Below are 22,552 nucleotides of genomic sequence, written 5' to 3' on the forward strand. Positions count from 1 at the left end.
CGCTCAGGCACGTTCTACGTTTGTAAAACTACATCCTGGGGGATTCTGATCTTCGTGAAATTTGCTGGAATACTTAAATAAAAAATAATAATAACGTCCTACTGTTAAAATATCCGATTTGAATGAATCAAGTCATTGTTTCTGCATGTCAAAAGCACGAAGAAGCCTTTTTATATTGTGATTTATATCTTTTATTACAGAAAAATGACAATCTTTTTTTTTTCTACAAAGGGGTTTTTGTCGAAGAACAATACTTGCTTTCCGTGTTTTGAACACAAAACGCAAGGCACTTCTTATTTGCTGGTGTAGGAACAAACTAGTGTCTATTATTTATACAGACTTGAGCAATAAGCAAGTAACATACACAGACGAAGGCAACAGAACACATGTTGGTTCAGTGTTGGTTTATGCAACTGGGACATCAAAGTTATTCAAAAGAAGAAGAAGAAAAACAGTTCTCAGGTTTGAAGAGGAGCTAGTCCTCCATAGATCCATAGTGTAAAAGTTTTTGTTCCCCTCCCTGAAAATAGGTCAAAGTTTTGCCTGGTCCCTTTCTCTCACACACTAGTTATGCAAAAATGGTCAAAACAGCACTGTTTCTCTACAAACATAATATGAGCTGCATAACATTCATGAAATTCTGAACTCACTGCGACATCTACAACAAAAATTATATTTAGTGATTTTGCATTTATGTTGCATCAGTTACATATACAAGAGAGCAAAATGAGCAAAGTGCTTGACTGATAAAGCTGGCTTTTGAGTAAATGATGACTGTGCCCCAAAAATAGTGCGATGTACCACAAAATTACTGTCACTAGCAACCATAAACAATACAAGTTTCAGTCACTGTTCTGCTTGATGTTCATAATCATAACCAGTTCAGAATCAGTAATGATAGTATAGTATAAGATGACAGCTGACACATTATAAATGATGTCTAAGCACCTGATTGTGATTTAAGCTATGTAAAGTATCAGATATTACTGGCTTATTCTCATATCAAGTGGTTTTTACATAAGACTGTTTTCAAAAGTTGCAGGCTCTAAACAGTTCAGATGTTTGCAGTAATTCCTTAAACTAGTATAGGCATGTGGTTAATTCTGATTGTTTAACCTGACTGTATAGCACATTGTTAAGATATGTTATTATAGTAAATGTTTTGGTATTAATAAGATGTCAGAACTCGGTCTGCATATTTGAGGGCATGGTCTGATATTTAAAGGCAATTTTGGTCTGTTTGCATAAATATTTCTGTCTTTTGGTAAAAGCTGTGAACTAAGATTTAGTAGCAGATCAGGATGGTGTTGGTAACTCCAAAAGTGCACCAACCGCACCAAAATAACCCTGAAAAACACAAAATGACTTTGAGTGATTTGTTTAGATATTATTTAGTTTTGGAGGAATTACAAAGACTCACACACACCTCATGTCGCAGGAACAGTGCTTTGAGTTGTCCTTTGCTCCAGTAGTCCAAAGCATAAGCGAGCAGCTTCATGGATAATGTGTTCACTCGCAGAAAGTTCCCAACAAATACCACTCTTTCAATGTTCTAAATGGAAGAAACTCATAATGAGCATTGATTCTGAAAATGTCATTCTTTTAAGAGGAGTTTCCAAGGAGCTGATTGGCGCCTGGTCTCTCATAGCCCTGTACAATGCTGCTTGATCCAGATTCCACAAGGCAGCACCGTAAAGAGGCTGACAGACAAGGGCAAGGACAACATACTGGTGATTTATAGTGTGGATGTGTATGTGTACCTCATTGAGTGCACACATGCGTGTGATTGAACCAATGTTGTTGGTGATGGTGACAAGTGTTGCTCTAGCCAGATCCTCCTTGGAGACTGAGTCTCTCTTCTCCTTGCATATCATGTTGCCAAAGCTACAAAAAAATACACACACATTATATTGATTAAATTGATTCATGTCTATCATCAGTGTCATAACAGAAACATTTTAAAATGATCATTTAAGGAATAACATTTGGGATAAAAAAAAACAAAAACAACTTTATTCATCAAGGATGCATTAAATTAATCAAAAGTGTCCGAAAAAAAAACATTCATGTTGATACAAAAGTTCTCTATTCTATTCATCAAAGAATCCTGAATTCATCTGGATTGGTTTAAGAACATTGAAAACATTAAAAAGACCCCAAACTTTCAAACGTTAATGTATATGCTTGTACCTGGAGGCAACAGCCCATCCTGGCAAGCCAAATCGTTCATAGTCGCCACCATAGATGTCCCTGACTAGTTTATCTACACATTTACTCTCCCCTTCTGTGGCCATTGCCAATGCCTCCTCAAAGGTAGAGCATCCAGTCAACAGGCAACACAGTCCAAGGAATGTACCACCACCAAGACTAAAGGGGAGACAGAAAATATTTCTGTAGTTTTACAGTAAAACGCCCATTTATTTTGTTAAACTGTTGCAATATTATTATGCCATGACCAACCTGGTTCCAGTAACACGCTTGTAGTTGTCTTTGGAGTATACAGCCAGTATGCTGACACCAGAGCCGATGTTGACAAGCAGCAGAGGATAGGGGTTCTCCAGGTTGTATGCCTTCTGCTCGCAGCGCTCAGGATCTGTTGGATGCTCAAAATAGTAACATTCAGGTGGACCACTTGAGACCACTGAGTCAATGTACAGAACCCCCTTTATCAGGCAGTCAAGCTCATCCAGCTTCAACAGCTGCAGATTGGCCATCTAAGAGAGGAAAGACAGCACAGAGAACCAATTAGTTAAAGGAACAGTTCACCAAAAATCACCTTCAGACCATTCAAGATGTAGATGCGTTTCTTCAATAGGTACAGATGTGGAGAAATGTACCATTACATCACTTGCTCACCCATTTGATCTTGGGTGCCTTAAGAATAAGAGTTCAAACAGCTGATACAAACATCACAATTCTGGATTATGGAATCGTATTTTATTTTGGTTAGAAGTGTTATAAAGTTAAAACATCTTGATGGATTTGTTTCTTAAAACACATGCAGCTTTTCACTTCACTGGATGTTAATTGATGGGCTAAAGTTGTGTGGATTACTTGTGGATGTTTTTATCAGCTGTTTGGACTCTCATTCTAATGGCACCCATTCACTTTAGAGGATCCATTGGTGAGCAAGTGATGTAATGCTAAATTTCTGTCAGGAACACTATCGTCAAAATGATTGACACCTACTGTAGCATACAGTTTGGTTTGACGGTTTGGTTCTGTTCGGTGCGAAAACTCCCTGCCCATCCACGCAGCCTGTCATGAATGAGCAGGGAGAGCAGCAATAATAACCCCAAGGGTAAACAGAACAGAACAAAGCAGATATCATTAATGTACTTAATGATTTTTAAGTGTAACACATTATTCAAGATAAAAGGAGTCTGATCTGATTCAATGAGGAATATCAGAAAGCCAAGTCCTGACTGTGGCGAAAGGAGGAGTTGGGGATGGAGGAGGGTAATAATAAGCAGAATAATACGGAATAGAGCTTATATAGGAATGCCGTGATAGGTGTCGTATTCCTATAGGTAGATGTGATCAGCTGAGAGTCAGCTGATGCAAGCTTGACTCACATGGCCAGCCAGAACTAAAGCTATACGCTTAATTTCTACAAATCTGTTCCGATGAAGAAATAAGCTCATCTACATCTTGATCAGCCTGAGGCCATCATTTCATTTTTGGTCTATTTATTCCTTTAAACAGATCACATAAAATAATATATATAATTGCAGTAATGTGAGCTTGGACACACCGTACGGAAGTCATCTTCATATTTAAATGCACCACCTCCAGTGGCACAGAGGGTGGTGTGCAGGCTGGAGAAATGCTTGTCTCGGCCCATCTGCAGGAAGGCAGGCAGCTCATGCGTGGGAAAGCGGATGAAGTGCAGGTTGCCCTTGCGGCCCCAAAGGGTGAGGTCAGAGAGCTCCAGGTGAACGTCTCGTATACCTGTTTTGCCATAGGCGGTGTGTGAGGTGAGGTAGCGGCGGATGCTTTTCAGACTCTCCACCTCCTCCTGTTCCTCTTCTGCTGTAATGTCTTTGGGCTCAAAGTAGACCAGCTTCACCAATGTGCCACCAATGTCCATGCCAAACCATGGGAAAGCTGGGGACCAATAATAGTGAAGTGACTTCAATACCTTGTGCATTTTCTAAACATTTATGTGAGTAAATATTAAGCTCATTTCACTTTTTTAGGAAAAAGTTCACTGTTAACTACATAGGAGCCATTTTATTTTCTGTAATTTTCATTGAGGTTGGCACATTTTCAGCCTTTTAAGTAAAATCTGGGACATTTCTAAATGGTAAAATTTGGGGTAATTTCTAAATAGTTTAAAATTCACATTTGTGACTTCAGTAAACATCAAACATTAAATAAAATGTATAATGCATTAACATTAAAAGGTAACAGAGTTTTGAATTCAAATACACAATCTAGTTCTAACTGGTTTCGAAAAAACATCTCTCATTAATCAAAAATAAATATTTGTTCCTTGCACAATAACTTGAGTAACGTTAGCATGATTGAATGGTTGCGCTTGACGAATAAGTCAACACAACAAAATATTAATAATAAGGATAAGTCACACACTTAAATATTACATTTTGTTTGTTATTAAATATTATTACTCTGTACTATTGTACTAGGGTCGCCTTCTGATATTTAAGATTCCTGAAGACTATAGTATTAATGCTATACCATATGTAAATATATGACTTGTATTACATTTAATGCTAATGTTATTTATCGTCTAAACATTTAAGTGTATAGTGTACATTATGTTTCGCGTTTTATTCAGTAATATGCCAACCGCGAGCGCCAAAAAACTGTCAAACATGGCTATAAAACGTATGACTATTGGTTTAATTTATTTTTATATATCTGAGATTTTATCTATGTGATTTCACTGTGGCATCAGCTCCGTTAACCGTGTTTTCTAGCGACATAACAAGATGGTTCACCTACGCGGCCTGCTCTTTTTCAGCGAATCGAGCCTCAGCATCGCCGGCGTCGATTTTGACATCCGCTGCTCTCGGAGTGCACTGCCGCCGGCCTCTGCGCTGTCTGCACCCGGTGTAGCAATTATGCTACAGGACGTTTCCGTCTTTGATCGAGGCAGTCTGAGCGCTGTCGGTTCTTCCTCTTGCTCCTCCGCACATCCCTCGCCGTCACAGCCGTTCAGCTCCATTAAGTCTTTTTCCAAAAATCTCTGCGTCGATTGTTAAGGAATCACAGTTAACATATATAAATGCATTGTCTGTGTTTCATAATGTCATTCACGTCTCCATAGAAAATGTTTATGTCGCTGTGTTTACAACACAAGCACAGTTACTCGAATTACCAATGAATGCTCTTCTCCTATCAACTGAAATCGCAACGAGCCAATCAGGTTCTCAGTTCGGTTCATACGTTCCCTTATTGGCGATAACTTTGACTTCTTCAACAGTAGACGGCGCGCTTCACATAACAGCACTGTCTACAAGCATCATTTGTTCACAATCTTTACCGCCTTTTATGCACAGACTGACCAGAAAGACTCAAGGTAGGACATTTTATTTCAGAAACATTTCTGGAAATCATTATTGACTGTTCATGATCAAAACTGAGCAGTACACATAATCAAAACAGTTTAGCACAAGTATAAATATTCCCCTGAAATACAGTAACTTATCTAGAAAACATACAGGCCCGGATAAAATACTTAAAAGATCAGGAGTAACATTAACACATACAGTGTATTTAAAATCAGGTTGAATCATTTCACATCAGAAAGTGTGGATAAAGTGCAGCTACTGATTAAAAATGACACATAATTCAATTTTGTTCATGAAGCAGTTTACCCTTACACAGACAACTTGATGCTAATAGCATGAATCTTATGTTGTTCCTGCAGCCCAAATGATAGAGCAATGCCGCTAGCCCAAACCCCAAAGAACACGAGTTTGAATCTCAGAGAATGCTTAAACTTAAAAATATATCTTGAATGCAGTGTACAATCTTTTTAAACTACATATCAAAATATTACTGTTGTGCACCGGATTTGGAGACTTCTGCAGACACAACACATACATATCATCAATATAAACAATATAATCTTGGGCCATGGGGCACTTGGTTATGTTTGCATTTAGCTTAATCTAGCTTAACAATTACTTCACTATAGGTACCTCTTATCCACCTTTTTCTTCCCGTAAAAATGGGTGCGGCTATTTGTAAATTCTATGGGTCTGGTTTCCGGTCTCATCCGCGTCCAGCTATTTTTAGCTGTACAAAGCAGATAGTTTTGCTGCTTTATACTGACAATTGGTGTGTCTTACCATGTTATTTTAATGTAGTATCTTAATTATAAACTCACTGGTTTGTAGTGCAAACAGTTTTACCATTTACTGCATGTTGAAATGAACCGGAAGTCTTGTCCATAGGCTTACTTCCGCATTGAAGAAAAAGGTGGATAGTAGGCAATAGGAGAACACATTTGATTTTTGTCAAAAGTGGTCAGCGTTCTGTGTGTGTGTGCACACTTTGAAACTCCTATGGGGGTCCAACTGCCCAGAAAATATGGGGCAATGATGGAGAAAATGTTCCTTAAGGAGAGGGTTGGAGCAATTGTCCAGTCCATGTAATATTCCAAATGAGTTTTTCATAAATGTCCAATAGGTTATGCAACAGCTCCTTATATTCATGGTCTGTCACACACAGGATGTATTCTTGCAACCTTATCACAATTCACAATACATCAAATTGTTGTACAATGCAATACCAGTCAAACTGGGGTCTCCAAATGACTTAATAGCTCCATGACAATCCATTTATTAGTGAAACTTATTTCACAGATGCAACGGCAGTCAAATTAATTATCGGCCCTGGCATACAAGGCATATCTATGTAAGGCACATGGCAAACCATGATTACATACAGGCCTATATGTACACACATTAAATAATACATGAGGATAATAAAACCACAGAGTTTGACGAAAGAGATCATGTTGGACAACTAAAATCTCAGTCTGTTCCTCATAGCAAGCTATCGAATGGTTATAGAAGACTTGGTATATAGCACAAACCTCACAGGGACTACTTTTATTGTATGTTTTGTCCTTTTCTTCAGCACCAGTTTCTATCCACTGTTAGAAACTGTTAGGAAAAGAGCTGCCTGGACATTTTACTTAAGTCCCGTTGTGTTTCATTGAAAAAGAAAAATCATAGGGGTTTCATGCAACACAAGAATGAGTACATGATAATAAAATTTTCATTTTTGGGTGAACTTCCAGGCCAAGAATGCAGCAGAAAGACCAATCCCTGCAGCAGCAAAAAAGTGGAAGTTGTTTATCCTGAATAACTTTGGGCGCCCCTCTCCTCTCTCCTCTGGCCTAGCAGCAATGGATTCTTCCTCTCGAACGTTGATGGTGGTTGACTTCTTACTGTCACACCCAGATGGCTCAGAAAGATGAACTGCACTTTCTATGCCAACATAGTTTGGAGTATGCTGGTCCTCAGAGATGACTCCTCTATATTGCAGGATGCTTGGTGGCTGACCATTCATATTTTCAGCAGACGGCTCTTCAGCAAACCGGATAACATTTATCCGTGCATGACTCTCATGGAAAGATTCATAGTGGTCCTCCTCAGGCTGGTTAAGAGTCAAGGGAGCAGCAGTGTATGGAGGGTCTTGAAAGGACTGAGTAGCAGAATCAAGGGAAGCAAAGGGAGCAGAGTTCTGGTCTGCAGGACTAGTAGACTCTCCAAGTTCTGTGGAAGAGTCTGCGTCGCTGATCTCCAAATCTTCTGAAACCGTTGAGCAAGGCTCCTCTTGAAAGACAGGAAGAATCTCTGCTCTGTTCTGCTGGGGTTCTGGAGGCTGAAGTACACCAGGCTTGCTGAAATATTCCTCGTCGATGGATGAGGGAGAGTGTATAACCACCTCAGCAGGTGCAGATGATGTTGCCTGAGCTGTTCTGGTAGAATTTGTTGGAGCATTATTAAAAACTGGCAACCCAACAGTGTTGTTCCGCTGAACCACCTGCAGAGAAAACAGAAGATTAAGCCACAGAAAACAACAGATTAACCATTGTAAAAACGTTAAATAGAGTTGCCCAGAACCTTTTAATAACTAACTTGCTATATCACAGTTTTGCCTAGGAACAACAGTATAGTGCTTTGGCTTGACCATTACCTCATTTGCAGTTGGGTCAGAGATCTCTTCCAGCTCCTGAAATGTCCTTTGCATTCTCAATGGGGGATTAGAGTCTTGGACAGGGATTCTCTCAGAAGTGTCAAAGTCTTTGTCTGCTATTGGCACTTGAGTCTTCTTTGACTTCGGAGAAGTCTGGGAGGTGGTGTTAGGCTTTGTTATTGGGCTTTGAGAAGTGGAAGTGTCTGAGGAGGATGCTTGAGCACTTGATGTGGAGAGGAGAGCTTCACCAGTTGATGAGGAGATGGTGGTTTGGTCTGTTAAAGCCAAGTCATCCGAATTATCTAAAGCAGGTGTTTTGTTCTCAGTTGCCCCAGTGAGGGTTGGAACAGGTAAAGACACTTTAGAGACTTCAGGAGGGGGAGGTGCTTGGGAAGGAGCTACAACAGGAGATGCTACATCAGCTTGGGAAGCTGGTTCAGGAGAAGGTTCTGGAACTGTAGTAGGAGGTTTAACAGGAGCAGGAGACGCTTCTGGGTCTGCAGTGTTGGAAGGGACTGTTGAGCTTTCTGGGGCTCCCCCTGAGGGTGGAACCAGCAGAGGAGGATTGGTCTCTGGGACTGCATGAACTGTCACTGTGGTTGTGGTTGTTGTAGAATCAGATGAAGTATAAGAAGCAGCTGGAGCAGGTGCTGGTTTGGGTGTAGGAGCAGCAGGAGCAGCATTATCTATAGATATAGAAAAAAGACATTCATAAAATAACGTCCCTCCTTTTCATAATTTGTTTGAACACAAGCAAGAAAGCTCTTACTTGTGATGCCCCTGATCCTGTCATAAATAGCGCTCATCTTATTAGCCAGTTCCCTATGTTCACAGTTCCGGAGTGCAGTGATGAACTCATCAGGCCATTTCTCGCGTCTGCGTAGATTGTCCAGAAGTGTCTGCATAGCAGTGAAATTTCCAGAAGTTTCTCTCTTGGCTTCGACCTCTTCCTGCAAAAAAACTAATTGAATTAGTAAACAAAAAATAATTTACTTAAGCCTTTTACTTTTGCATATCTAGATATAATTGTGATGTTATTTGTAGTTAAATGTAGTACTGCTTACCCTATCAGTGAGTGTGAGGCATGGCAGGTGAGGTAAGATAGCTCTCACTTTGACCATTGATGAAAAATGAGCCAAATTCGGCCTTATTGCCTCGTTATAAAATTGCTCACGTGTAAGTGACATTTTGCACTTATAAAGAGAGAATGACAGAAAAACAGTGTTATTTAGTGGTTTATTAATCTCACTAAATCAGGGGTGTTCAAACTTGGTCCTGGAGGGCCACTGACTGTCCTGCAAAGTTTAGCTCCAACTTGCCTGAACACACCTGCCTGGAAGTTTCTAGTATGCCTAGTAAGACCTTGATTAGCTTGTTTAGGTGTGTTTAATTGGGGTTAGAGCTAAACTCTGCAGGACAGTTGGCCTCCAGGAGCAGGACTGGACACCCCTGCACTAAATAAATGCATATACTTGAAAATGTCTACCTGCTTTAAATAGTAAAATTCAACAGCCTTTTCTTTGTTTCCCTGAATCTGGACTCCAAATCAGACCTGGGAAAAGAATTCGAGAAAATTATTGCAAATGTAATCGTCAAAGTTTGAGCGGGTTATCATTAAAACTGAATTAGAATGTTAGATAATCAGCTAGGCAGAGTGCAGTCTACTGCCAATGCTAGAAATATGATTGCATCATCTCATAATCCATCCTGCTTCAGCACTTCTGGATGTGGGAAGCCTTGAAAGTGAAATGACAATTTTGGGGAAATCCTTAAGTTTCCATTTGGCCTTCATAAGAAAACACTTTCAAACAACAGATGAAACAGAAATGCATTTGATGTAACTGGTGTGACATAGATGTTTGTAAAATGTAGATTGGATATGAGAAACGCAAAGCAGATTTTTGCAGCATTGACTCATCAATACTGGGGATATCCCTGAATGGGCATTTCTCATATCAGCCCTACATTTTAAAAACAAAAACACCAGTTAGGTCTAATGCATTTCTGTTTTTTCTAATGATTCAAATTCTTTCCCAAACTCACAGGAATACTACATTGTTCATTATATATCATAGCTTTGTTCATTTTTGGTTTGGCTGATGTGTTAATGACTGTATAATGTAACTGTTTGATGTTCTTGATTGTAAGGTCTTATTAAATGTATTTTTAAATCATGCAATCATGTAATGGCGACATACATTTTTCATTTGGTGACAGACAGATCAGAGCTGCTTTCCTGCAGACACATTTGATATCATTCACTTAATATGGCTGGCTGGCTGGCTCGCTCTGCAGTTTTAAGGGAAGTTGTGGCCTAATGGTTAGAGAGTCGGACTCGTAATCCAAAGGTTGCGGGTTCGAGTCTCGTGCCGGCAGGGATTGTAGGTGGGGATTGTAGGTTGTTTATTTTAGTGAATGTCCAGCGCTCTCTCCACCCTCAATACCACGACTGAGGTGCCCTTGAGCAAGGCACCGAACCCCCGACTGCTCCCCGGGCGCCGCAGCATAAATGGCTGCCCACTGCTCCGGGTGTATGTTCACAGTGTGTGTGTGTTCACTGCTGTGTGTGTGTACACTTTGGATGGGTTAAATGCAGAGCACGAATTCCGAGTATGGGTCACCATACTTGGCAGTATGTCACTTCACTTCACTTCAATATGCATGCTAAGCTTCTGAGTTCATGTACAGTATATTTGTAAATAATTTTCATTTGTCTTAAACATTTTAATTTGTGAACGAATAGCAAACTAGATCGCAAATCTTGTTTTGTGTGGTCTTCTGGTGTGATTCCTCAACCTGATTTTGATATCTGTGTATCAACTTGTGCAAAATATAAATTCATTCATATTCATAATACTTTAAAAATTAACCATATTGACAAGACGTTGTTGCACATTTAAATAATTTGCACTTTAAATGATCTACAGTAGGCCTTATCTAACACAACACATCACAGCTGTAACAAAGTGATTGTGACATGGGTGAATGCTTCAGTATTTCTGTATGGTACCGAGTACAAAACTGATGTGAACTGTTACCCTACTAGTTGAAAAATTAATGATCTCCAAAGATCAAAGCAGACAACTACTGCTGTTCTGAAACTGTTGCTCCTCTTTCCCACAAAATGTTCAGTTACACATATATCTGCTGTTCCCTGAAGGAGGGAAATCATGTACAAAACTGTAAAATGCCAAAAGCCAATGGTGAAGCCCTGCTTTTCAATTGATTCCTGTTATTTGACCTGTTCAGTTTGGTATTCACTTCAAATATTTCCATTCAATACACTCCATACAACATTTTTTTCCATAGCAGTACTACCATAACTACACATGTAAAGCATTAACAAATCACAGCACATAGTCTTCAATCTCATAGCGAAAGGAGGACCCAAAAAACATCAGAGACTGTTTTTAGTCTGAATCTTAGTCTGTTTTCACTTAAACAGCTCAACAATTATAATCTGTTGTTGGTTTCAATGATAGTACTGCTCTTCTAAACTAAGGCACTGCAGGTTAATCCATAGTTCATGTCCCTTAAAGGTCAAACATGAAATAGTTTAACTGGAGCAGAGTTATAATCTGTCATCTTGAATGATAGCTGACATAAGCGTTCATTTACTGTCCTAAACCACACTAAACTAGACAGGTAGTGCTGTCCTTCCTCGGAGCTTTTGTGCAGCCAGCCAAGTCCACGACTATTCACAGTTTCTAATAAATTATTATAGGGTTTAAAGCACGAGGTTGAGGTCATAATGACAGACTGCTTAATTGGCTTATGTTCAAGGAAACGGGCAAACTTGCTCTCATGTGGAATGTCCTCTAAACGACCGCCCCATTTCCCTGTAAAATCTCGAGGAAACATTGTCAAGTACTTCGAGGTGACCAGGAAGCACCTACCTGTCTTGATATACAGCATATACTTTAAAGTATGTAGTGCATTGTGCCTGGCGTAAATGATTATGAATAACGATAAAGAGCAGCCTTTGAATCACATGCAAATGTAATTACGAAGAGTTTATCATCAATATTTGAGCATGCTTTTCAAGTCGATTTACCAGGAAAATTAAGTCAGAAATCAGAAACATACAAAACGCGCATTTAAACGTCTAAAATGATTAAAATCTGAGTACGTTATACGTATTTTCAAGAGACAGCCCGCCTGTTTGTAAGTGAAATCGTCACCTAACTTTACTGGTGCGCGAGCTTTATGTAAAACAGACATTAGTACTCCAAACGAAAGTACAGTATCATTTACGCACAAAACAACTAACACTGTAGAAATATTAAGTGTATATTTGAACTTACCCTTTAGAGGAAGGTCAGTCTGTAAGGTCCTTCGCAGACTGAACCACTAAGTTTCGATATTCACGTCTTCCGTTCAGTGTTTAAAGCACAACCCTCCTGTCATCACACGCTGTTTGTCTTTTCATTGGATCTCAGAACTGTGCATCAACTTGTTACAATATTACGCCACTAAATTCTCATATTTCCGTGTTGCAAAAATTATTTTGGAATCGTATCGTCTTGCAGTAGGACAAGTTTAAAAACCATAGCCATTATTATTTGTGTCATTTTGTTGCCAGGTGCACAGGGACAATCTGTGATGTTGAAAATAAACTAAAATTATCCTAGGTCAGGTAGACTTTGAAATGCATGGTTACATATTTAATTATACAGCTGTTAAAGGTATGGCAGTTGTAAAACCCGATAAAAAAGACGCCACTGAAAGCTGATAAACTCTGAAGGAGGGATAAGCTACATACTTTAGTTCATTTTATGGGTCTAAGACCCTCGAGCCGCCATTTTTGTGGCCAGATGATGTTGCCACCATAAAAATATAAATATTAAATGTGTAAATCTTGTGTCCAATTTCAACAGTAATTATGGAATTAATTTTCTGTAAAGTTAGAGTTACATGTAGCATGAGTGCGAGTTGGACGGTGTGCACTGCGCAGGCGCGCGTTCTCAGACATGCGCATTATATACTTGCACATCTGCAGTAATGACAGAAAGAAGTGATGCCTATTCCCAAAAATAAATTCTTTAGTGATTTGCGTTACTAAACTAAACAAAACCCTAAAGAGAGTGATCATCTGGGAAAGTAAAGGCTTTGAACCGTTTACACAATTATAACACATTGGAAATATTACCAGCAAATGTGTTTAAAAATACAATTGGGTAATTCTTGTTTTACTAAGATGTCCTTGTAAGTTAACATCATGTTTTGCAAACACATATTAGCCTTATTAACATAAAATAACTACTATAATATTTATTGTGCAGCCCCGATGCTACAGAGGGATCCTATTTTGTGCCTCTTAAGCTTTCTAAAATTGAATATCCCTGTTAGAAACGGAAAAGGAGATATTTTGTCATGTCACCTAAAGCAAAAAAGAGAAAGAGGGTGCAGCAGAGTAATAACAGAGTAATAATAATACATTTGATTACTTATGTTGAAGAAACTGTTGGTCCATATGCAGCTGCCCTCATGTATGTATCAATGGCCAATTGATCAAGTCACCAAGTCGTGTATATTTCTCCAAATGGCCATTAGATGGCCCTGTATGTACAGAGTGAAGCTGTAATCCCATTTTTTTTCTTCACCATCTTGTCTCTATCCACCTCAATTCCCACGATGACTGCATCTTTCACTCTCTTCACGGGTAATGGCTATTACAGTATAGAAAACACATAATATGAGCATATTTCCTAAGGCTACAGCCAATCTCTTGTGTTTGTGAGTATATGGGCCACTGAAAGCAGAATACGGTGCATGATAAATCACTGGCCTCATGTTTAGCTCAAACATAGTAAATACAAAACTGTACTTTTTAATCCATTCTTTTTCAGTAAAGTCTAAAGTAAATACATAATATTGAGTGTATAAATAGTTGTACATTTTATAGTTGTAAATACTTTTGGCAAAGACATTGTGAATGTACTAGATTAGTGGCATCATGTGCGTATGTCATAGAGACTTGCTATGCAAACAACAACAAAAAATCTGCCAAGTAGTGCTGTCAAACGATTAATCACTGCGGTCAGGCCAGCCTCCACTTTGAAAAACACGGTCATTCTAGCCGCCACGTTATTTTGTGGTGCGCGCATATATAGGCGTTGCGGTAATAGCCTGTAAATCAGATCAAAGGAAAAGCGATCTCTGGCATTAATTTATTAAGCCAGTTTCTAATGAATAAATGAATGAATGAACGAACGAATAAATAAATACATTTTAAATAATACAAATGTTTAAAAAACGGTCTGATAAAATGAAAATGACTTCAAATGTTCAGTAATATTAAATGTAGAATTTCTAAATAATATGAAAATAACTGTCTGATGAGAAATAACAAAATAAAAACCTTTCATGAACTTGCATATAACCATATTTATCTGTAAATTCACATAGTTTCCACAAAAATTCCACAAAAATTTCACTTTTGATTAACAGTACACCCAGAATGTCATTTGCCCAATGTCAGGACTGTCTGATTTTCTATTACAAAATAAAATCCCTCCAAAATCTCATATATGACCAGTTTTGTCTTTGATTTTAGGCAGCTGTAAAAAGGAAACTCCCTGTTTCCACAGAACAATTTCAATTAAGATTGACAGTCCACTGTCCCAGGGTGTCACTCAACCAGTTTCAAGACGATCTGATTTTACATTACAAAATAAAAGCCCTCCAAATCTCATATTCTGCCTGTGATTTTGGATATCTCCAAAAAGGAAACTCCATGTTTACACAAACTATTTTCATTTTATATTGATAGTACACCACCCCAGAGTATCACTCAGCCAATGCTGATACTGTCTGATGTTTCATTAGGCTGTATAATAAAATCTATAATATATCCATATATAACCTGTTTTGTCTTTGATTTTGGATAGCTCTAAAAAGGAAACCATACTCAGTTACTGCCGTAAACTCAGTTCCCTGAGATACTCCACTTCGTACTGCATCTTGTCTAAAGACGCTATGGGAACACCGTTCAATCTCGCCGTGCTGATAGAGGAACGACTCAATTTATATCTCCTCAAGCATCAATGCTCAAGGGAAGCATAACAATAACTCCAAAGCTAAAGCAGGCTAAACTCAAAGAGGTCACGCCCGGCCTGGATAATCGTTCCAGAAGTTCTTGCATTTTGGCACCCTGGGCCGAAACATACAAGTAACCAATCAGAGAGCTTGAGCGCCATGTGGCCAAGAGTTCTCCGTCAGAAAGTTCCCATGTAAAAAATGTGCCATTAAGCAGAGAGGACCCTGGCCTGTAAGGCCGGTACGTCCAGGTTATAAAACCTGGCAAATGTGGACCAGCCGGCCGCCGCACAGATCTCTGTAATAGACCCACCACCAGACCACACCCACGATGAGGCGATGCCTCTTGTGGAATGGGCTCGTACTCCGATGGGGCATTGTAGGCCCAAGGACAAGTACGCTGGCATAACAGCATCCACTATCCATCTGGAGAGCCTCTGCTTCGTAACTGGACGCCCTCTGGCGTGGTTACCGACGCTAACAAAGAGTTGTTCTGACTTCCTAAAGGGGGCGGAACGCTCAAAGTAGATTCTCAAGGCTCTGGCAGGGCTTAGCAAGGATACCTCTCGGTCCTCATCAGAGGGAGGAAACGCGGAGAGCATGATGACCTGAGCTCTGAATAGAGTGGAAAGCACTTTGGGCACATAACCCTGCCTTGGTTTCAGGACGACGGAGTCGTGAGGCCCAAATTCCAGGCAGGCAGGGCTAATGGAGAGCACCTGCAGGTCTCCTACTCGCTTGACCGACGCTAGTGCTAAGAGCAGAGCAGTCTTAAGCGGCAGTGACCGAAGGGTAATGTAATCCCATGTAGGGACTGTGAGGGGCCGAGGCGGATTCAGCCTCTTGGCACCCCTCAAGAAGCGGACAACCAAAATGTTCCTGCCTGGTCTGCTATAGGGGCGTGTGAGACCGCTATACCTGCTACGTAGACCTTGAGTGTGGACGGGGAACGTCCTTTATCCAGCAATTTTTGCAGGAAGGACAGAACCACCGATAAGTCAGAGGTAGACGTGTTTTCACCACAGTCTAGGCACCATGTGGAGAACACAGACCATTTAAGGGCCTAGAGGTCTCTCGTAGACTGTGCTCTAGCCTCTGAAATGGTATTTAGCATGCTCTCTGAGAAGCTCACGGACTCCCGTCGAGCGGCCAAAGGTGCAGGGCCCACAGATCAGGCCGAGGGTGCCAAATTGTCCCGTTCACTTGGGACAGGAGGTCCCGTCTCAGAGGAATGGGCCACGGGGCTGCTATGAGCAGCTGAGTCAGCTCTGACAACCAAGGTTGATTCTTCCACTGGGGGGCCACCAAGAAAACCTTGTGTCCCCGCTCCCTGATTCACCTGATAACCTGTGGAATCAGGTCGATCAGAAGGAACGTGTAAAGGAGGAGTTTGGGCCATATGTGGGCCAACGCATCCTCGATCTTCGAATAATAAGTCAGGTAGTGAGAGTTGGCTCCTGAGGTGAAGAGGTCTACCTCGGCCTCACCAATACACCAAAATGTATTTATTTATTTGTTCGTTCATTCATTTATTTATTCATTATTGACAGAGAAACTGGCTTAATTAATGCCAGAGATCGCTTTTCCTTTGATCTGAGTTTTTACACTCTATCACCGCAACGCCTATATATGCACGCACCACAAAATAACGTGGCGGCTAGAATTACCGTGATTTTAAAAGTGGAGGCTGGCCAATCGAGCTGGCTCGATTAATCATGTCCAAAATAAAATTTTTGTTTACTTTACATAATATTTTTGTGTGTACTGTGTATATTTATTATGCATATATAAATATGCACACATACAGTATATATATTTAAAAAAATATATATGTATTTACATGTTTATATTTATATTCATATAATTTATATTATATAGAAATATTTAATATATAAACAACATTTTTCTTAAATATATACATGCATGTATGTGTTTAATATATATATATATATATATATATATATATACATACATACACACACACACACACACACACACACACACATATATATATATTTTCTTAGAAAGAAAATCGGACTTATATATATATATAATATTAGAGATGCACCGATTGCAATTTTCTTGGTCGTATCCGATTTCTGATTTTTTTTGGAAGTGTGGCCTACCTGCCGATACCGATTTTTGCCGATTCCGATTTTCTTTCTAAGAACTATAATTGACAGCATATACAAACGAAAATCTATGCAAATTTCAATTCACATAATAAAAGAAATTATTAAACATTACAATTCCCCCAATCTGGACTAACCCAACTCTCAAAATAAAGTGCCCTGTGACTGGAAAGAGGAAGAAATGGCTAACGTAAAATGAGTTGCTGTATGTAACAAAACAGATGACATTTCCCACTATGTTTATAAATGGTCATTTTCCCCCTTAACTTTATTAAATGTGTCAGATTTCACATCAAATTCAGTTAGCATAATTAGAAACAACATGCAGAGTTGTTACTATTTAAATAAAATTAGTATTAACAAACTTTATCTTTCCACTGCTGAGGAAACAGAAGCTGTATCTGAAGTGGCATTAGATGCATTTACACAGACAGTTTAATGAAGCTGAGGTGCCATTAATGCATTTACACTGCAAAATTTCAAATGCATATATAGTTTTATAAGATTGTTTGTTTAATTTTTAAGAAAAATATACAAATAAATGTTGAAAAAGTGCAATGATACTTTTAAATAAGACTAAACCACCAGTAGGTGGCGGCAAGTGTCTGTTTTAATGAGCGAGTCATTTATTCATTCATTCAACCGATTCATTCAAATGGCTGATTCATTCAGAAACGAGGCAAGTGACTGTCCTTATGAATGGGCCACTGAATAATTGACTCAAAAACGTGGATTTATTCAGTAAGGCAACACCACTGTGTGTTGCTCGGAGACACAACAGTTCTGCTGTGGCTTTGATCGGAACTATTTCCGTCAGCGAAATTGAGCAGAAACTCAATATTATGTCTAAAATCTCAAGTCACTTAATTTTAACTTCATGTTTATTTAAATACTATTGTATAAAATCAGTGTCACATTGCAATCGTGTTTATATTGATATTCGGGGGAACATCATGGCCGTATAATGTTACTTATCTAAATCATATTTTGTAAATATCTTCTTTTTTTCTTCTTCTACCGCAGTATGCATCTATAAATTACTTTGTGAGTTACTTTGTGTGTGCTGTCTCTCTCACACACATTAGAATCATTCTCGCGCGAAATGACGTGTTTACACGCGAAAAATCGTCCGATTCCGATCACTGGCCGGTCAATCGGTGCATATATATATATATATATATGTCCGATACACAGTACACACAAATATATTATGATAAAAAAAAAACACTTATTTTGGATGCAATTAATCACGATTAATTGCGATTAATCGTTTGACAGCACTCCTGCCAAGCTGCTATAAGTAATAGATAGCTGTACAAAGTATGTTTAGCTTAGTTAATTGACTCTAAATAATGAGCTCCTAAATGTACATATGCATTTACTTGTGTACAATCTCATTTGTGGATATTATTAATTGCTGGCCTATATATTGCATGCATGTCACAGTATGTTCACCCATAATGTTAAATGTTAGAGGGTATTTTGTAGTAACCAATGAGGCTTTTAGTTTGAAAGAACAGTGATCTTTTTAAAGCACCTCTTGCAAAAAGCACCTAAAGCTAAACATTCAATTGGCACTAATAGAGCCTACACTAAAATAGCATCCACTGTGAGCTCTTGACTGACGATATATCATGTTCACATGGTTTTTATGGGTCATGGTTCTTCTTTCAATTTCTAATCTTTTGATACCACATACAAATAAAGACATTAAATATATAGTATTATAGTTTGTATATATAGTAAAAAGAATCCAAAGCATGCAAGCATATTTCTATGAAACATTTTTCAGCAAATCACATTCAGAATGTTTTGAAATATTAGCACCTACATTCTAGGTTGCATTTGAAATCAAATCAATCAAAAAGGGACTAAACAATACACTTTTTTTTAGCATATTTTTATTGTTTACATATACATAAACATTTCTTAGTGAAACAGATTTTGAGTCAGAACATACATTAATTAAATATACAACAGACAAAACAGAAGCAGACTGAAAACAATATTATTTACTTCATAAAAAAGAAAAGTAGCCTTTTTGGCCTTGTGCAACTATGCAGGGCAATCAGAAAAGGTTTTCATATTCAATACATACATTTAGTCAATACATGACTGCACAGTTTATTACAAGCTTGGATCAGCTTAGATTCAGCTATCATTCTCCAAACACAGCTATTATCTTAAACTGGGTTTTCCCGCACAGATATAACAGAGGTCAAAGGTTAGAGTTCAACTTTGCTTTGATTCAATCGTTCCCATGGTAATGGGTCACTATCCGCTGTGACTGTAGTGTTTCGCCGTTCGCTCCAAAAGTGCTCGAGATCCGGGAGAGTTTGACAGGATGCATCTGAATGCCTCTCTATTATGGTCACACATCCTCGCTCATCCAACACCCTCATAACCACTGTGTGCATCTCATTTCCATTCCCCTCAAGTTTTAGTCTGTGTTTATCACGTCGACAAGCCAACAGTGAACACAGATTGCTAAGACTTTCTCTGAGGGGCACATGCATGGTCAGAATAATGGCGGGAAAGAACGCGCTGCTCAAGTAAACACACACCTGAGCGAAAATCAGCAAACCATCTGAGGGTTTGCAGCTTTCGCCGGATCTATGGCGCATCCACACCCAAGAAACCCACTCTGGCAGCATCATCAGTGTGTTCAGGGCGATGACGCATAAATACATCAAAGAATTCTCATATTGACGTGCAAGAAAAGACTCCTCGTGGGAACTCGGTTTGATGAGGAAGATGGTCCTGATGTGGCACACGGCAGAGAGGATGATGGGAAGAACGTAGATGACCAATGGTAGCATCTTACTGAAAACTCGCATGGCATCTTGGGAGTGAAACGTTAATTCGGATACACACAGACTGATATTTCCCTCTTCTTTTAACCTGGACAAAACAACATCAGGAACTGGAAACAAGAACGCAACTGTCCATATGATCATCAAGGTGATCACAACGTTCTTTTGACGAAAATTCAACTGCTCCTCGGGATGACTGGAAAAGTTATGACGCGCTTGACTCGTAGCTAACAGTGTAAATGCTTTTACCGCCAGACAGCTGTGCTGAATCCACTCTGTAGTTCTGCAAGCCAGTAGTCCGAGTGTCCAAGTGCGCTTGTAGTATGTGACCGCACGCGCCGGAGCGCACACAGAGAGTATCATCAAGTCAGTTGCGCTCAAGTTAGCGAGCATCACATTTGCTTCGGATGCGTTCTGGTTGGCGAAAACGTAGATAAGTACCACAAGCACCAAAACATTCCCACCGATCCCAAGCCCACTGATTGTGCTGAGAATAGCTGGTATGATTATTTTAGTATCTTCCCCTTCTAACTGTTGAATGCCACCATCAAAACTCACAAATGTGCTGTTCACTGCCATATCAAACTCCATGAGATGCAGTCCAGTGGAAACTACTCTGATGTGGATGCACTTTGCTGTGCTGAATTCCCTTAGTTGAGCACGCTTGATTGCAGATATTTTAAGAGATGCCATTCAGTGTCGTCAAGCATCAACGTCATCATAGCTGAAGGGAAACACAAACCCAGATTTGTCTATTGTGCATTTGAAGCACACAGAATACAATGGCGTTTCCCGTTTTCGCCACAGCACCGCTTGAATGAAGTACATAAGCAACAACTACAGTTGGAAAAAGCTTCCTCTCATACTTCTTCTGGATTGTGTTTTGCTATAGTGCAAATGGTGACATTGATCATAAATACAAAATATGTGGGATAACCTTTCAGATAATTATCAAAACATACATTGGTTTCATTGTGAACTTCCCTACTTAGAATAGATCACCCAAAAAATGATAACTTGCTAAAATTGACTCACCCTCAGGCCATCCAAGATGTAGAAGAGTTTGTTTCTTCATAGGAAATAATTTGGTGAAATTTAGCATTACATCACTTGCTCACAAATGGTTCCTCTCCAGTGAATGGGTGCCGTCAGAATGAAAGTCTAAACAGCTGATAAGAACATTACAATAATCCACAAGTAACCTACTTCAGTTACTGTCTTGTAAAGTGAAAAGCTGTGTGTTTCTACGAAACAAATCAATTATTAAGGCAACTTTAAACCGTCACTTCTGACCAAAATTTGTGTCCATAATCCATAATAATGCTTCCTCCAGTGAAAAAGTCCATCCCCTGTTGTCTTCAAAATCAACCGACATGTTTGTTTAGAACAGTTTTGGACTGTTTTCACTTGTAAATGGCGCGTGGTGCATATTTTTCTCCAGATTCAAATGAGATGACTTTTTCTCTGGAGCAATATTATGGAAGTCTCTTATTTTAGCCGGAAGCAACAGTGTTAAAAACGTCTTGATGATATTTCTTGCAAACATGCAGCTTGTTGCTTCACAAGACACTAAACGATAGACTAGAGTTGTGTGGATTACTTGTGGATTATTGTGATGTTTTCCTGAGCTATTTGGACTCCCATTCACTGCCGAGGATCCATTGGTGAGCAACTGATGTAATGCTAAATTTCTGAGGAAGAAACAAACTCATCTAAATCTTGGATAGCCTGAGGACGAGTAAATGTTCAGCAAATTTTCATTTTTGAGTGAACTATTCCTTAAAAGATAAATAAATTGATTAATTATTAAGAATTATTAATAAATATTTATAACTTAAAACTGTATTTAATTTAAAGATAAAATAAAAAAGTGCCTTGTTAATACACCTATACGTTTATTTTATTAGTACATTAATATGCTTATTCTGTCTGTATTCAAGCATCTCGTGGCTCAGAGACCCTGTAGACACTCTCTCAGAGGTGCTTTTGCATTTCTGGGCCAGTGTGTATATGTGCTTTCTTGTTGTGACATAGTGCCCTTGGCTTGGCTCTCGCAATTTCTAACAACAAAGAAAGAGCAAAAAAATGTATGCTTACTGTGCACAGGTCAGCCGAAGTGGTTAATTTTATTTCTCTTGGAGAATTTCCCGGACGGTGAAAGTAATGTTTTTACTTGAGGGACAAACTTTTATAGAAGATGTGGCATTCACACACACAATCTTGTTTTCTCTCTCTGCTGTCAGCCAGTGCTTTTAGACGCACGTATTGCATGCCCCTGGGTCATTAGAAATCTCTTAATAACCCTCTTTGACATAAACAATGTGAAAAATCAGGGCAGCATATTCGATGGAGTGAACTCTCAGCAGGAAATCAGTGAGAATGTTCTTATTC

At 39.1% G+C, this 22,552-nt stretch overlaps 3 protein-coding genes across 6 annotated transcripts; all 3 read right to left on the reverse strand.

Moving 5' to 3' along the window:
- Nucleotides 1-172: 172 nt before the first annotated feature.
- pank2 (pantothenate kinase 2) lies at nt 173-5,500 on the reverse strand. Its single transcript, XM_079440802.1, has 8 exons — nt 5,345-5,500; nt 4,969-5,212; nt 3,755-4,107; nt 2,461-2,714; nt 2,191-2,367; nt 1,761-1,884; nt 1,427-1,552; nt 173-1,347 (listed from the first exon to the last, which is right to left on the reverse strand). Exons 1-8 carry the CDS (start codon nt 5,408-5,410, stop codon nt 1,297-1,299), a joined length of 1,395 nt encoding a protein of 464 aa, XP_079296928.1. The 5' UTR covers nt 5,411-5,500; the 3' UTR covers nt 173-1,296.
- A 41-nt stretch (nt 5,501-5,541) lies between these two features.
- On the reverse strand, nt 5,542-12,557 carry LOC306884693 (uncharacterized protein). Of its 4 annotated transcripts, XM_079440803.1 has the most exons (6): nt 12,483-12,557; nt 9,665-9,730; nt 9,243-9,371; nt 8,948-9,128; nt 8,179-8,864; nt 5,542-8,025 (listed from the first exon to the last, which is right to left on the reverse strand). In XM_079440803.1, the coding sequence occupies exons 3-6, from the start codon at nt 9,363-9,365 to the stop codon at nt 7,255-7,257; spliced, it is 1,761 nt and encodes a 586-aa protein (XP_079296929.1). In that variant the 5' UTR covers nt 9,366-9,371; nt 9,665-9,730; nt 12,483-12,557; the 3' UTR covers nt 5,542-7,254. The 4 variants fall into 4 exon arrangements, with proteins under 4 accessions (XP_079296929.1, XP_079296930.1, XP_079296931.1 ...); XM_079440804.1 differs by having other exon boundaries at nt 9,243-9,730; XM_079440805.1 differs by lacking the exons at nt 9,243-9,371; nt 9,665-9,730 and having other exon boundaries at nt 12,483-12,537.
- Nucleotides 12,558-19,573: 7,016 nt separating this feature from the next.
- On the reverse strand, nt 19,574-20,854 carry LOC306883864 (G-protein coupled receptor 151; the record flags this gene model as incomplete). The annotated part of the gene is made up of 1 exon (XM_079439351.1): nt 19,574-20,854. The coding sequence occupies one exon, from the start codon at nt 20,852-20,854 to the stop codon at nt 19,574-19,576; it is 1,281 nt and encodes a 426-aa protein (XP_079295477.1).
- Nucleotides 20,855-22,552: the final 1,698 nt, after the last annotated feature.

The sequence above is a fragment of the Barbus barbus genome (assembly GCF_936440315.1).
Source record: "Barbus barbus genome assembly, chromosome: 18".
Taxonomy (NCBI): domain Eukaryota; kingdom Metazoa; phylum Chordata; class Actinopteri; order Cypriniformes; family Cyprinidae; genus Barbus; species Barbus barbus.

What these genes read in the sequence shown, in the direction of transcription:
- pank2 (XM_079440802.1), bottom strand. Translation starts at nt 5,410, where the DNA reads ATGAACCGAACTGAGAACCTGATTGGCTCGTTGCGATTTCAGTTGATA. An exon ending in TAGGAGAAGAGCATTCATTG is followed by an intron (nt 5,213 to 5,344) that starts GTAATTCGAGTA and finishes CAATCGACGCAG; the next exon opens with AGATTTTTGGAAAAAGACTT. An exon ending in GCATGTGTGCACTCAATGAG is followed by an intron (nt 1,553 to 1,760) that starts GTACACATACAC and finishes TCTTCCATTTAG; the next exon opens with AACATTGAAAGAGTGGTATT.
- LOC306884693 (XM_079440803.1), bottom strand. Translation starts at nt 9,365, where the DNA reads ATGTCACTTACACGTGAGCAATTTTATAACGAGGCAATAAGGCCGAAT. An exon ending in CAGGATCAGGGGCATCACAA is followed by an intron (nt 8,865 to 8,947) that starts GTAAGAGCTTTC and finishes CTATATCTATAG; the next exon opens with ATAATGCTGCTCCTGCTGCT. An exon ending in CTGACCCAACTGCAAATGAG is followed by an intron (nt 8,026 to 8,178) that starts GTAATGGTCAAG and finishes TTTTCTCTGCAG; the next exon opens with GTGGTTCAGCGGAACAACAC.